Genomic DNA, 15937 nt, shown 5'->3' with positions numbered 1-15937 from the left:
GGATGGCACTATTTAGGGGGGAGATCTGTGGATGGCACTGTTTAGGGGGGAAATCTGTGGATGGCACTATTTAGGGGGGAGAACTGTGGATGGCACTATTTAGGGGAGGGGGATCTGTGGATGGCACTATTTAGGGGGGAAATCTGTGGATGGCACTATTTAAGGGAGGGGGATCTGTGGATGGCACTATTTAGGGGAGGGGGATCTGTGGATGGCACTATTTAGGGGAGGGGGATCTGTGGATGGCACTATTTAGGGGAGGGGGATCTGTGGATGGCACTGTTTAGGGGAGGGGGATCTGTGGATGGCACTGTTTAGGGGAGGGGGATCTGTGGATGGCACTGTTTAGGGGAGGGGGATCTGTGGATGGCACTGTTTCGGGGAGGGGGATCTGTGGATGGCACTGTTTCGGGGAGGGGGATCCGTGGATGGCACTGTTTAGGGGAGGGGGATCTGTGGATGGCACATAGGAAGGGGTGGGGTTTAGAGAGAAAGGGGTTTGGCCTTGACAGGAAGGGGTGGGGTTTAGAGAGAAAGGGGTTTGGTCTTGACAGGAAGGGGTGGGTCAAATTTATATTAGGGGGATGCCCGAGTTTAGTTTTGCCTAGGGCAGCACAAAACCAAGATACACCACTGGTTACGGGTGTCGCTTACCTGCCATCTCCATATGCTGTATGTGTTCCCCTCTCCTTGGAGCCTGGCCTCAGATAGAGACTCCTGTTCCTCCATGACTGGGATGAACAGGTCGTCTCTTCCCTGCTCCTTGGTGAGGGATTACCAGGGCGACTCAGGGTCTCTAGGAATCCAGTGTGTGAGCCTTCCTACCATCGGGGTCCGCTCATATAGTGAGGAGTCAGGGAGAGGATTAGGGACGCGGTAGGAGGTGACCTGCTCCCTTATTACTCCTTTTGGCCAGGCTGATCCCCTTTTACCCTTTGACACCGTACGGTGGGGGGTTTCCCCCACTCCCCGCCGTGACTTCCTATGGAAGCAGGGACAGCTGCCAGAAAGCGAGAAATACCTCCCCCATACTGGGACAGCCACTGAAATCCAGAACTGTCTCGCCGGATCCTGGACGGTTGGGAGGTATGAGATAATATTGTGGGCATGCTCTGACCATCACTTATTGACTATGGGATAGTAACGTGAGTATGCTCTGTGACCTGTGTGGAGGTCATTCTGTAGGGAGCAGTAATGGTAAGCTATGGCCATTGCCTACGGACTGTGGAGGAGTTTTGTGGGCATGCCCTGTGACCTGTGTAGGCAGGGCGGAGGTGAGCTACCTTCTGTTTTTCTTTTCTTGTGAAGTTATTGTTGCAGTTTTGCATAATAATTTCATGAGGTTTTATGACCTAATCTTCCATCTCTGCACGTAGCTCCTCAGTTCTTATTGTCAGTTCTAACTTCCATCTCCCTCAAAAAAGTTTACTCTGGGAACGTCGTCGGCGTGTGTCTGTGCATGAGTGTTTTTAGAATGTATAAGCCCCCCTGGCATCTTCATGGGAACCTCTTACAAGCGTCTCCTTACACTAATTTGGCGCAGTGGTAATACAAGGCCCCTTTCATATGTCTGTGTCCGTGATGACATCGGTGACAAGATGGTCAATAGTTCCTCCATGAAGATGTCCATGATGGGACTGTGTATGGTCAGCGTTTCCACTTTTTGATCTCCGTGTGTCATCCATATTCCATGGACACCGCTAGCCTGAAAATACATTTTCAGAAAATGCCATCCATGATGTGTCAGTGCTTTTCTCTGACCCATAGACTTATTTAGGCACGTTTGGTCCTCATCACAGGCCAAAGTGGTCAGGGCTCCTGGGTTTTTCACTGACCCATGGTCAGCGGAAAATCACTGATGGGTATATAAGGCACAACCAGTGTCTGGTCAGGATTTCATCCGTGATTTTCATCAGTGACCAAGATCCAAAACCAGTAGTGAAGGCTACACCGAGATAAGGTAAAATGAAAATATCTTCAACTTTTCTGTGCTTTTGACCAAATGGGTTTGGCTCAAAATCACTGATAGAAATCACTGACCAAATACTGACTGTGTAAAGGCGAATGGGTTCTTGTGACGTTCGTGGAGAACACGGACAGAACACGTACTGTACATGATTCACTGAGGTAAATGAGGCCTTACATCCATCCTGTGAGTCCATGCACCTGTGAATATGTGACAGTATCCTGATGGCTTTTGATGCAGCTGATTGACATTGTGCTGTTCTTTAGTCTATGCTCTACATGTCCCTAAATCATGCTGGTTAGCACATATTTTTTATCATGACTATGTTTAGTATGTTTTTAGCCCTTCTCTTGCAGTCTTGGTACATGGCGATGTCCCTGGATCCATGGAAGACAAGATGACGCAGAATTTATTGATGATTTTATTGTGTGACTTCTACATAAACCACCAGAATAATGAAATCTCCACCACTGATCGCCTCGCCTTCTTCATCATGTCCCCGCCAGGACTGATCTGTTAAATGACTTTTACATTCCCCTTTGTGGAGTAGGACAAGTTGCTCCAATCAAAAACCTCGCCCTTTGGGGTTTCATTGCCATTAAATACTTTTCGGAGGGACTTTATTGAGAGCACTTTGTTCCACATGTTCAGATCTTTAATCTTTCCGATGTAGCTCTGAGATTTATCGAAGCCATTGCCGAGTTCATCTTGATCTTGACCCAGAATTGCGATGCCGCCTGCACGCACGGTGTGTCTCCTTCGGTAGAGTTTGTTCCCGGATCTTCTGCCGTTGATCCACAATTCACATCGACCTCTCCGGGACTCCCAAGTCAGACAAAGATGGTTCCATTCCTTGCTATGATCCAGTTTGGGGAACATTAGTCCCTCCCCACTCATGTAAAACCCTACGTTCCCATTACTTTCCTGCCAGAGATTTAGCTCATCATAATATAAGGTACGATAGGAAAACAAGATGGTCTCCCTGTTCTCTGAGACATTTAAAGCCAGCTTCATGCAGAGGGTAAAGGAGGTCAAGCTCATCGGCTGATTCGGGGTCAGCAGGACGTAATCTGTAACACTCTCCTCTGGGAAAAGCAAATATCTGCCTTCAAGACCTGAAAAGGGCAGAACAGTGGAATCACTCGGGACGCTCTGTGTGCAGTTGGAGTAGACTTATTTCCAGCCAGAGGAGCTCAGTGACATCCTCAAACTGTATTTCCAGCCAGAGGAGCTCAGTGACATCCTCGGACTGTATTTCCAGCCAGAGGAGCTCAGTAACATCCTCTGACTGTATTTCCAGCAGTCTCATACTTGTGATACTTACCGATCACCGCAGGAAGGTTTTCATTTTCAATTACTGCCACTTTACCTGTAAGAATTAGGAAATGATCAGTTATACATTTAAAGGCTAAAGACGTCGTTGTCATGAGAGCAATTGTTTTCCATATATTAGTGGTTACATTGCAATAAGTTTCAAGCTGCAATCTTCATTCCTTTTCTTTTCAAAATTCTTTATATTATCATTTTCAATATATAACAACAACGTAAGCGATACAGGTCACAAACATAGAGATAGTAGTGGAAAGTACAACGGTCCGTAAGCTAATGACGGTCAGTCTTTACAGGACTGGTAAACCTTTGTGCTACTGCAATGCATGTTCAGTTAAAGAAGCTTTCCAAGTGGGCAAAATCTAGAGACGTATCAAAAGTGAACAATAACTGCAGTTACAATTAGGCAATTAGTCTTATTGCTGTAACCTAATTCAAAAGGTAAAAGCGGGAAGACAGGGAGGAAGGTCTAGGTAAGGGGGGGGGGGGGGCTTTCATGACCAACTGTAGCGCTCCATTCTGTTCAGACTGGATTATATGTTCCAAGAAGAATAGGAATGTGAGACAATCTTCATTCCTTCATTCATCTCTAGACACACTTGTATTCAGTTTACAACCAGCTCCTACTTCTCTCACATGGATGATACATGCTGGATCTGTGTGTCTCTCCCAGTAATACATGCTGGATCTGTGTGTCCTTCCCAGTAATACATGCTGGATCTGTGTGTCCCTCCCAGTAATACATGCTGGATCTGTGTGTCCCTCCCAGTAATAGATGCTGGATCTGCGTGTCTTCCCAGTAATAGATGCTGGATCTGTGTGTCCTCCCAGTAATAGATGCTGGATCTGTGTGTCTTCCCAGTAATAGATGCTGGATCTGTGTGTCCCTCCCAGTAATAGATGCTGGATCTGTGTGTCTCTCCCAGTAATAGATGCTGGATCTGCGTGTCTTCCCAGTAATAGATGCTGGATCTGTGTGTCCTCCCAGTAATAGATGCTGGATCTGTGTGTCCCTCCCAGTAATAGATGCTGGATCTGTGTGTCTCTCCCAGTAGTACATGCTGGATCTGTGTGTCCTCCCAGTAATAGATGCTGGATCTGTGTGTCCCTCCCAGTAATAGATGCTGGATCTGTGTGTCCTTCCCAGTAATAGATGCTGGATCTGTGTGTCTCTCCCAGTAATAGATGCTGGTTCTGTGTGTCTTCCCAGTAATAGATGCTGGATCTGTGTGTCCCTCCCAGTAATACATGCTGGATCTGTGTGTCTCTCCCAGTAATAGATGCTGGATCTGTGTGTCTTCCCAGTAATAGATGCTGGATCTGTGTGTCCCTCCCAGTAATAGATGCTGGATCTGTGTGTCTCTCCCAGTAATAGATGCTGGATCTGCGTGTCTTCCCAGTAATAGATGCTGGATCTGTGTGTCCTCCCAGTAATAGATGCTGGATCTGTGTGTCCCTCCCAGTAATAGATGCTGGATCTGTGTGTCTCTCCCAGTAGTACATGCTGGATCTGTGTGTCCTCCCAGTAATAGATGCTGGATCTGTGTGTCCCTCCCAGTAATAGATGCTGGATCTGTGTGTCCTTCCCAGTAATAGATGCTGGATCTGTGTGTCTCTCCCAGTAATAGATGCTGGATCTGTGTGTCTTCCCAGTAATAGATGCTGGATCTGTGTGTCCCTCCCAGTAATAGATGCTGGATCTGTGTGTCTCTCCCAGTAATAGATGCTGGATCTGCGTGTCTCCCCAGTAATACATGCTGGATCTGTGTGTCCCTCCTAGTAATAGATGCTGGATCTGTGTGTCCCTCCCAGTAATAGATGCTGGATCTGTGTGTCCCTCCCAGTAATACATGCTGGATCTGTGTGTCCTCCCAGTAATACATGCTGGATCTGTGTGTCCCTCCCAGTAATACATGCTGGATCTGTGTGTCCCTCCCAGTACTACATGCTGGATCTGTGTGTCCTCCCAGTAATACATGCTGGATCTGTGTGTTCCTCCCAGTAATACATGCTGGATCTGTGTGTCCCTCCCAGTAATACATGCTGGATCTGTGTGTCCTCCCAGTAATACATGCTGGATCTGTGTGTCCCTCCCAGTAATACATGCTGGATCTGTGTGTCCCTCCCAGTAATACATGCTGGATCTGTGTGTCCTTCCAGTAATACATGCTGGATCTGTGTGTCCCTCCCAGTAATAGATGCTGGATCTGTGTGTCCCCCCCAGTAATAGATGCTGAATCTGTGTGTCCCTCCCAGTAATACATGCTGAATCTGTGTGTCCCTCCCAGTAATACATGCTGGATCTGTGTGTCCTTCCCAGTAATACATGCTGGATCTGTGTGTTCCTCCCAGTAATACATGCTGGATCTGTGTGTCCCTCCCAGTAATACATGCTGGATCTGTGTGTCCTCCCAGTAATACATGCTGGATCTGTGTGTCCCTCCCAGTAATACATGCTGGATCTGTGTGTCTCTCCCAGTAATAGATGCTGGATCTGTGTGTCTTCCCAGTAATAGATGCTGGATCTGTGTGTCCCTCCCAGTAATAGATGCTGGATCTGTGTGTCTCTCCCAGTAATAGATGCTGGATCTGCGTGTCTCCCCAGTAATACATGCTGGATCTGTGTGTCCCTCCCAGTAATAGATGCTGGATCTGTGTGTCCCTCCCAGTAATACATGCTGGATCTGTGTGTCCCTCCCAGTAATACATGCTGGATCTGTGTGTCCTCCCAGTAATACATGCTGGATCTGTGTGTCCCTCCCAGTAATACATGCTGGATCTGTGTGTCCCTCCCAGTACTACATGCTGGATCTGTGTGTCCTCCCAGTAATACATGCTGGATCTGTGTGTTCCTCCCAGTAATACATGCTGGATCTGTGTGTCCCTCCCAGTAATACATGCTGGATCTGTGTGTCCCTCCCAGTAATAGATGCTGGATCTGTGTGTTCCTCCCAGTAATACATGCTGGATCTGTGTGTCCTTCCCAGTAATACATGCTGGATCTGTGTGTTCCTCCCAGTAATACATGCTGGATCTGTGTGTCCCTCCCAGTAATACATGCTGGATCTGTGTGTCCTCCCAGTAATACATGCTGGATCTGTGTGTCTTCCCAGTGATACATGCTGAATCTGTGTGTCCTCCCAGTAATACATGCTGGATCTGTGTGTCCTTCCCAGTAATACAGGCTGGGTCTGTGTGTCCCTCGGAGTAATAGATGCTGGATCTGTGTGTCCCTCCCAGTAATACATGCTGAATCTGTGTGTCCTCCCAGTAATACATGCTGGGTCTGTGTGTCCCTCCCAGTAATACATGCTGGATCTGTGTGTCCTTCCCAGTAATACATGCTGGATCTGTGTGTTCCTCCCAGTAATACATGCTGAATCTGTGTGTCCCTCCCAGTAATACATGCTGGATCTAAGTGTCCTCCCAGTAATACATGCTGGATCTGTGTGTCCTTCCCAGTAATACATGCTGGATCTGTGTGTTCCTCCCAGTAATACATGCTGGATCTGTGTGTCCCTCCCAGTAATACATGCTGGATCTGTGTGTCCTCCCAGTAATACATGCTGGATCTGTGTGTCCTTCCAGTAATACATGCTGGATCTGTGTGTCCCTCCCAGTAATACATGCTGGATCTGTGTGTCCCTCCCAGTAATAGATGCTGGATCTGTGTGTCTCTCCCAGTAATAGATGCTGGATCTGCGTGTCTCCCCAGTAATACATGCTGGATCTGTGTGTCCCTCCCAGTAATAGATGCTGGATCTGTGTGTCCCTCCCAGTAATAGATGCTGGATCTGTGTGTCCCTCCCAGTAATACATGCTGGATCTGTGTGTCCTCCCAGTAATACATGCTGGATCTGTGTGTCCCTCCCAGTAATACATGCTGGATCTGTGTGTCCCTCCCAGTACTACATGCTGGATCTGTGTGTCCTCCCAGTAATACATGCTGGATCTGTGTGTTCCTCCCAGTAATACATGCTGGATCTGTGTGTCCCTCCCAGTAATACATGCTGGATCTGTGTGTCCCTCCCAGTAATAGATGCTGGATCTGTGTGTTCCTCCCAGTAATACATGCTGGATCTGTGTGTCCTTCCCAGTAATACATGCTGGATCTGTGTGTTCCTCCCAGTAATACATGCTGGATCTGTGTGTCCCTCCCAGTAATACATGCTGGATCTGTGTGTCCTCCCAGTAATACATGCTGGATCTGTGTGTCCTCCCAGTGATACATGCTGAATCTGTGTGTCCTCCCAGTAATACATGCTGGATCTGTGTGTCCTTCCCAGTAATACAGGCTGGGTCTGTGTGTCCCTCGGAGTAATAGATGCTGGATCTGTGTGTCCCTCCCAGTAATACATGCTGAATCTGTGTGTCCTCCCAGTAATACATGCTGGATCTGTGTGTCCTTCCCAGTAATACATGCTGGATCTGTGTGTTCCTCCCAGTAATACATGCTGGATCTGTGTGTCCCTCCCAGTAATACATGCTGGATCTAAGTGTCCTCCCAGTAATACATGCTGGATCTGTGTGTCCTTCCCAGTAATACATGCTGGATCTGTGTGTTCCTCCCAGTAATACATGCTGGATCTGTGTGTCCCTCCCAGTAATACATGCTGGATCTGTGTGTCCTCCCAGTAATACATGCTGGATCTGTGTGTCCCTCCCAGTAATACATGCTGGATCTAAGTGTCCTCCCAGTAATACATGCTGGATCTGTGTGTTCCTCCCAGTAATACATGCTGGATCTGTGTGTCCCTCCCAGTAATACATGCTGGATCTAAGTGTCCTCCCAGTAATACATGCTGGATCTGTGTGTCCTTCCCAGTAATACATGCTGGATCTGTGTGTTCCTCCCAGTAATACATGCTGGATCTGTGTGTCCCTCCCAGTAATACATGCTGGATCTGTGTGTCCTCCCAGTAATACATGCTGGATCTGTGTGTCCTTCCAGTAATACATGCTGGATCTGTGTGTCCCTCCCAGTAATACATGCTGGATCTGTGTGTCCCTCCCAGTAATACATGCTGGATCTGTGTGTCCTCCCAGTAATACATGCTGGATCTGTGTGTCCTCCGAGTGATACATGCTGAATCTGTGTGTCCCTCCCAGTAATACATGCTGGATCTGTGTGTCCCTCCCAGTAATACATGCTGGGTCTGTGTGTCCCTCCCAGTAATACATGCTGAATCTGTGTGTCCCTCCCAGTAATACATGCTGAATCTGTGTGTCCTCCCAGTAATACATGCTGGATCTGTGTGTCCTCCCAGTAATCGATGCTGGATCTGTGTGTCCCTCCCAGTAATACATGCTGGATCTGTGTGTCCCTCCCAGTACTACATGCTGGATCTGTGTGTCCTCCCAGTAATACATGCTGGATCTGTGTGTTCCTCCCAGTAATACATGCTGGATCTGTGTGTCCCTCCCAGTAATACATGCTGGATCTGTGTGTCCTCCCAGTAATACATGCTGGATCTGTGTGTCCCTCCCAGTAATACATGCTGGATCTGTGTGTCCCTCCCAGTAATACATGCTGGATCTGTGTGTCCTTCCAGTAATACATGCTGGATCTGTGTGTCCCTCCCAGTAATACATGCTGAATCTGTGTGTCCCTCCCAGTAATACATGCTGGATCTGTGTGTCCTTCCCAGTAATACATGCTGGATCTGTGTGTTCCTCCCAGTAATACATGCTGGATCTGTGTGTCCCTCCCAGTAATACATGCTGGATCTGTGTGTCCTCCCAGTAACACATGCTGGATCTGTGTGTCCCTCCCAGTAATACATGCTGGATCTGTGTGTCCCTCCCAGTAATAGATGCTGGATCTGTGTGTTCCTCCCAGTAATACATGCTGGATCTGTGTGTCCTTCCCAGTAATACATGCTGGATCTGTGTGTTCCTCCCAGTAATACATGCTGGATCTGTGTGTCCCTCCCAGTAATACATGCTGGATCTGTGTGTCCTCCCAGTAATACATGCTGGATCTGTGTGTCCTCCCAGTGATACATGCTGAATCTGTGTGTCCTCCCAGTAATACATGCTGGATCTGTGTGTCCTTCCCAGTAATACAGGCTGGGTCTGTGTGTCCCTCGGAGTAATAGATGCTGGATCTGTGTGTCCCTCCCAGTAATACATGCTGAATCTGTGTGTCCTCCCAGTAATACATGCTGGGTCTGTGTGTCCCTCCCAGTAATACATGCTGGATCTGTGTGTCCCTCCCAGTAATACATGCTGGATCTGTGTGTCCTCCCAGTAATACATGCTGGATCTGTGTGTCCCTCCCAGTAATACATGCTGGATCTGTGTGTCCCTCCCAGTAATAGATGCTGGATCTGTGTGTTCCTCCCAGTAATACATGCTGGATCTGTGTGTCCTTCCCAGTAATACATGCTGGATCTGTGTGTTCCTCCCAGTAATACATGCTGGATCTGTGTGTCCCTCCCAGTAATACATGCTGGATCTGTGTGTCCTCCCAGTAATACATGCTGGATCTGTGTGTCCTCCCAGTGATACATGCTGAATCTGTGTGTCCTCCCAGTAATACATGCTGGATCTGTGTGTCCTTCCCAGTAATACAGGCTGGGTCTGTGTGTCCCTCGGAGTAATAGATGCTGGATCTGTGTGTCCCTCCCAGTAATACATGCTGAATCTGTGTGTCCTCCCAGTAATACATGCTGGGTCTGTGTGTCCCTCCCAGTAATACATGCTGGATCTGTGTGTCCTTCCCAGTAATACATGCTGGATCTGTGTGTTCCTCCCAGTAATACATGCTGGATCTGTGTGTCCCTCCCAGTAATACATGCTGGATCTGTGTGTCCTCCCAGTAATACATGCTGGATCTGTGTGTCCTTCCCAGTAATACATGCTGGATCTGTGTGTTCCTCCCAGTAATACATGCTGGATCTGTGTGTCCCTCCCAGTAATACATGCTGGATCTGTGTGTCCTCCCAGTAATACATGCTGGATCTGTGTGTCCTTCCAGTAATACATGCTGGATCTGTGTGTCCCTCCCAGTAATACATGCTGGATCTGTGTGTCCCTCCCAGTAATACATGCTGGATCTGTGTGTCCTCCCAGTAATACATGCTGGATCTGTGTGTCCTCCGAGTGATACATGCTGAATCTGTGTGTCCCTCCCAGTAATACATGCTGGATCTGTGTGTCCCTCCCAGTAATACATGCTGGGTCTGTGTGTCCCTCCCAGTAATACATGCTGAATCTGTGTGTCCCTCCCAGTAATACATGCTGAATCTGTGTGTCCCTCCCAGTAATGCATGCTGGATCTGTGTGTCCTTCCCAGTAATACATGCTGGGTCTGTGTGTCCTTCCCAGTAATACATGGATCTGTGTGTCCCTCCCAGTAATACATGCTGAATCTGTGTGTCCCTCCCAGTAATACATGCTGGATCTGTGTGTCCCTCCCAGTAATACATGCTGGGTCTGTGTGTCCTTCCCAGTAATACATGCTGGATCTGTGTGTCCCTCCCAGTAATACATGCTGGATCTGTGTGTCCCTCCCAGTAATACATGCTGGATCTGTGTGTTCCTCACAGTAATACATGCTGGATCTGTGTGTCCCTCCCAGTAATACATGCTGGATCTGTGTGTCCTCCCAGTAATACATGCTGGATCTGTGTGTCCCTCCCAGTAATACATGCTGAATCTGTGTGTCCCTCCCAGTAATAGATGCTGGATCTGTGTGTCCCTCCCAGTAATACATGCTGAATCTGTGTGTCCCTCCCAGTAATACATGCTGGATCTGTGTGTCCTTCCCAGTAATACATGGATCTGTGTGTCCCTCCCAGTAATACATGCTGAATCTGTGTGTCCCTCCCAGTAATACATGCTGGATCTGTGTGTCCCTCCCAGTAATACATGCTGGGTCTGTGTGTCCCTCCCAGTAATACATTCTGGATCTGTGTGTCCCTCCCAGTAATACATGCTGGATCTGTGTGTCCCTCCCAGTAATACATGCTGGATTTGTGTGTCCCTCCCAGTAATATATGCTGGATCTGTGTGTCCCCCCCAGTAATACATGCTGGGTCTGTGTGTCCCCCCCAGTAATACATGCTGGGTCTGTGTGTCCCCCCCAGTAATACATGCTGGGTCTGTGTGTCCTTCCCAGTAATACATGCTGGGTCTGTGTGTCCCCCCCAGTAATACATGCTGGGTCTGTGTGTCCCTCCCAGTAATACATGCTGGGTCTGTGTGTCCAGGATGTCCCATTCTTCTCTGATAACTGACTTGCATGTGCCTTCCTGCCTGTCTACAGTTCACAGTATGATCTGCCTCCTTGGATAATCTCATCTCTCTAACAATTCTGGATTTGTTGTGTGCATCCTCCTCCCCCTCCCGGCTGCTGTATCTAACACTTGGAGAAGGGAGAGAAGAGACAGATGCCGCAAACAGTAGCAGCGCTCTAAATGATTTATGTCCAATTCTACAGATCCAGCCGCGAGGTTAAGGACACACTCTGTAGAAGCAACATGGTAGAAAATTATCACTGAAGAATAATTAGATGTTTAATTCTGCAGCAATGAAATAAATCAGTAGAAAGGTGTCCATAGCCTTTAAAGGGTTTCTATCACTTCATATCACATATTTAGGTGTCAGACACTAGCGATCCGCTAGTGTCTGCTCTACCAAACCATCCTAATATAATAGGTTTTTGGGCAGCCGTTTTGCTAAAAAAAAGAACTTGTAACTATATGCTAATGAGCCTCTAGGTGCTATGGGGGCGTCATTAGCACCTAGAGGCTCGGTCTACCTTAACAAACTGCCGCCGCCCAGCGCGTCCCTCCAGCCCGCCCATCTCCTCCGGAATGGGATCCTCCCTGTGAACGTATGTATTCCGCGCATGCGCAGTGAATGTCTGACCGCTTCCCTGCTCAGACATCTCCACTGCGCCTGCGCCGATGACGTCATAGTGCTCCGAGGAACAGGCGCAGTGGAGATGTCTGAGCAGGGAAGCGGTCAGACATTCACTGCGCATGCGCCGAATACATACGTTCACAGGGAGGATCCCATTCCGGAGGAGATGGGCGGGCTGGAGGGACGCGCTGGGCGGCGGCAGTTTGTGAAGGTAGACCGAGCCTCTAGGTGCTAATGACGCCCCCATAGCACCTAGAGGCTCATTAGCATATAGTTACAAGTTCTTTTTTAGCAAAACGGCTGCCCCAAAACCTATTATATTAGGATGGTTTGGTAGAGCAGACACTAGCGGATCGCTAGTGTCTGACAGCTAAATATGTGAAACGAAGTGATAGAAACCCTTTAAGTCTGATACCACAATATTATAAACCTGATCTCCTCTGTGCTGCTGAAGTGACCCTTCTTCTGTATCTTACACTGCCCCGTCACATCGAGCATTTTTATGAATGGGTCACTGCCCCTATAGCACCAGTATGCCTACATCCTGAAATACTCTGTGCTGCTCCTAGTCCTACTATGTTACTGTTAGCTTGTGACCTTCCACTTGCCTCCATTGCATACTACAGTATATACAGAGTCAATACATAGATTTTCCCTTCATCCGGGGCAGAGATCTATTTTGCTGACCTAGGTTAGTATCTAAAGATCAGGACGGACTGTGGGTTCTCATCCTGGTACCCAGCGCCTGGGTTATGTGCCCCCAGCGATGCCCAGGACTGTGTATTGTACTTTACTGACCTTGTTCTTGAGCTATTTCAGCAGGTTCACCAAAGACTTGAACCTCACACAATGTCAGGTACTGTTTTTGGTCTGGTATTACGACGGTCACGTATCTCCCCTCCATCCCTTTGCAGTCAAAAGACAATGTCTCTCCATAATTCATTCGGAACACGAACCCGCACCTGAAAGAAATGGCGATTGTTCAACACTGCCTCCGGCTCGTCTAACGGGGCTCCATACACTGGAGGGACGGGAGAAGTCAAACTCTAACACTGGTGCATATAAGATGGGATGTGGACCATGGAGTATTCCCATGAAAGACTAGTGGATAAATGATTGATAGGATCTTCCTACTGGAGGACTGGCTGCACATAAATGACTGCTCTCCACTGTATATGGAGTCAGTGATCTTGACTGTTTCCATGGGTCACCTTGACTTTATCATGGCCTCTTCTCCACTAGGCTTCCCTGTTCTTGCGATCGGCATCCACCCCGGAGCTTTTCTGATCTGACATTGGATGACAAGCCCTTAACCAGTCTTACCTGGGGTTCCCAATTCCACCATTCTCAGCTGAATTCCCAATACGAATCTCAGCCCCGTTGATCCTTTCCTGGCAACAGTCCCTCCGATTGGTGATTGCGACGGATGATATACGATAACTGGACTTAAGGTCTAAATTCCACCAGGGTCTCAGCTCCTTTCTGGTGTGCGTGCATTCACCCGCCATGTAATTGCTGGACAGGGAGCCGTCGATGGATGCTCTTATTTCAGATCGTTTGCCGTAATAAGACGACTGGGATGGAATGCCTTGAGGAGCCAGGTTTTTTACTAGAAAAGGAAGTAAACACATGACACAATGTATCAGAATTATATAGGAATATCTGATGTGTGCCACCGTTTTCCTGCACATTTTGATTGAATCACTCCTATACAAAGTGCTTTGTTAAATATTCTCCTTGGTCATCTCTTAACCATACTATCTTTTAGGTGTCTTTCAAAATGGCCGCCAGTACCTCCATTTTTGCTGAGACAATCCCATGAAGCGGGCCACAAAAAGGGAGGGGCTTATGTAAACTCCACCCCAAGAGTAGGCTTTCTGGAGGCTTTAGCAGATGTTCTGGAGGTGTTCCTGGATAGTCATAGGGGTGAGGTTTGAATGCCCGAAGTTTGGAGATAAAAATATTGGAAAGTTTGTGCCACTAAACCCACACAAGGAAGGCCAAAGATGGATTCCCACTCTAGGACCCCTACTGATACTGAGAATGAAGGGGCCACCGTGCTGATTCAGAGTTGTGGTCCCTCTACAGTCTTTCCTTGCACCGCGGTACTCAACCACCCAACTATGCAGGGAACTTAATTTAAATGGGGTCCACTACACCAGAGACCACTGGTTGTGGAGGACACGTCCCTGAAGCCTGTACTGCACAGATCTGTAGAAGCTGTAATGGTGGACATGTTGGACACTGAGCTTTCCTAGAAAAAGAAGGTAAGGCTGCACACAATTATCTTACAAAGAGGCCGACACATTTGATGCCATGCTATAATTATAGACAAGGCGTTAGAGATGGCGGTGCCAGCGGTAAGTAAAGCTTTCCCTCTGCAGTGCACATATGGATACAGAATAAATTACATTACCTCCATGATGACTCTTCTGAGATTCAAGATCTGTATTCCAGTCTCCACCTGAAACAGAAAATCTGTGTTCACATCATTCCAGTAAAGGATGCAACAGAGTGAGGTCCACTGCCTGGGATCGATCGAAAGGTCGCCAACTCCTGCCCTAGACAAACCACACGAGCTCCTCAGAATGGATCATTCCTCATCTTGTCCACCTGCAGGGGGCGCATAGTTTTGGTTTTCACTGAGACTTTGGTGTCCATAGACTTTGGGCACTGAGTCCTGATATTTGGGCACAGTCCAGGAGTACAGAAGACAGCACAAGGTACATAGGAGAAAAGAGACATTCAGCATCCGGCGGTGTAAACTTAAATACCTGTGTCTTTCATAGACGGTTTCCATTATATGATTATAAGATGAGCGGATGGATGACTGGAAGAGGTAAGTAGGGACTTGACCGACCGCTGGTGCTGGCAGGTCCTCAAACAAAGTTCATCCAAGATAGAAGCTTTATTAAGACTAGATGTTTCGGCACTGAACCAGTGTCTTCACCAGTCCCAAAAGGCGTAGTCCCAATAAAGCTTCTATCTTAGATTAACTTTGTTTGAAGACCTCTCAGTACCAGCATCAGTCAAGTCCCTACTTACCGCTTCTTGTTCATGTGAATCTTTGTCCAGAGGGTTAGGCAGCAGATCTTATGTTTATTTTCCTACACTAGGGTTGTCCTTATTGCTAGCACAACCACCAAAGGTGAGCACCTAATATCTCCCATCCCACACTCTATACAGACAACACTGCACCAGGTGTTTAATTCCCTTTTTGCAGCTTTTCCTATATGAGAAGTTCTCCAGGATTTTCAGCCGACATGCCCATGTGTGGACTATAAAGTAATAGGATGCCAATTATATTAAGTGACTACATTAGGAACTTACTTGGAATATCCACCGAGAGGGCAAAAACTTGGACTTCACACAAGCTGAGGGATGCCTCCTTATCTGGGATAACGATGGTCACAAATCGGCCCACTAACCCATCACAGTTGAATGAAAACGTCTCTCCAGGACCAATAGTCGACATCTTGCCACATCTATGAGATAAGATATGAAAACCATAGAGAGCCATGATAGAAGACGTTCTGCACTGCAATGTTCCTTCTAAGACTTTGAGAGTGCGCCGTTTGGGACGTGGCACTCAGGCAATACAGATGGGCAATAGAGAGCCACATCAAATATTATTAACGTACATCACTCTAATAATTAACTCTACAGAAGGCAGATATACAGGGCCACATAGCATCCAGGTAAAGCAGTAGATGTTCTACTCAGTTAAAGGGTTAATCTCAATATTCCTGGTGATCAAGAGCACTGAAGAGGGCA

General features: G+C 47.6%; 1 protein-coding gene across 3 annotated transcripts in view; it reads right to left on the bottom strand.

Annotated features, from left to right (window-relative positions):
- Window positions 1-2369: 2369 nt before the first annotated feature.
- The window catches only part of LOC120979167, a 33818-nt gene continuing 20250 nt past the window's right edge, over window positions 2370-15937 (bottom strand). For all 3 annotated transcript variants that reach the window (XM_040407730.1, XM_040407731.1, XM_040407732.1), the window contains 6 exons: window positions 15494-15648; window positions 14580-14627; window positions 13487-13772; window positions 12962-13125; window positions 3291-3335; window positions 2370-3081 (listed from right to left, as the gene is read on the bottom strand). In XM_040407730.1, the coding sequence (XP_040263664.1) occupies window positions 2483-3081; window positions 3291-3335; window positions 12962-13125; window positions 13487-13772; window positions 14580-14627; window positions 15494-15648 (1297 nt within the window). In that variant the 3' untranslated portion in view covers window positions 2370-2482. The remainder of the gene's footprint in view (window positions 3082-3290; window positions 3336-12961; window positions 13126-13486; window positions 13773-14579; window positions 14628-15493; window positions 15649-15937) is intronic.

Source organism: Bufo bufo, chromosome 9 (assembly GCF_905171765.1).
Source record: "Bufo bufo chromosome 9, aBufBuf1.1, whole genome shotgun sequence".
NCBI lineage: Eukaryota > Metazoa > Chordata > Amphibia > Anura > Bufonidae > Bufo > Bufo bufo.
This window is presented reverse-complemented; position numbering and strand designations above follow the sequence as displayed.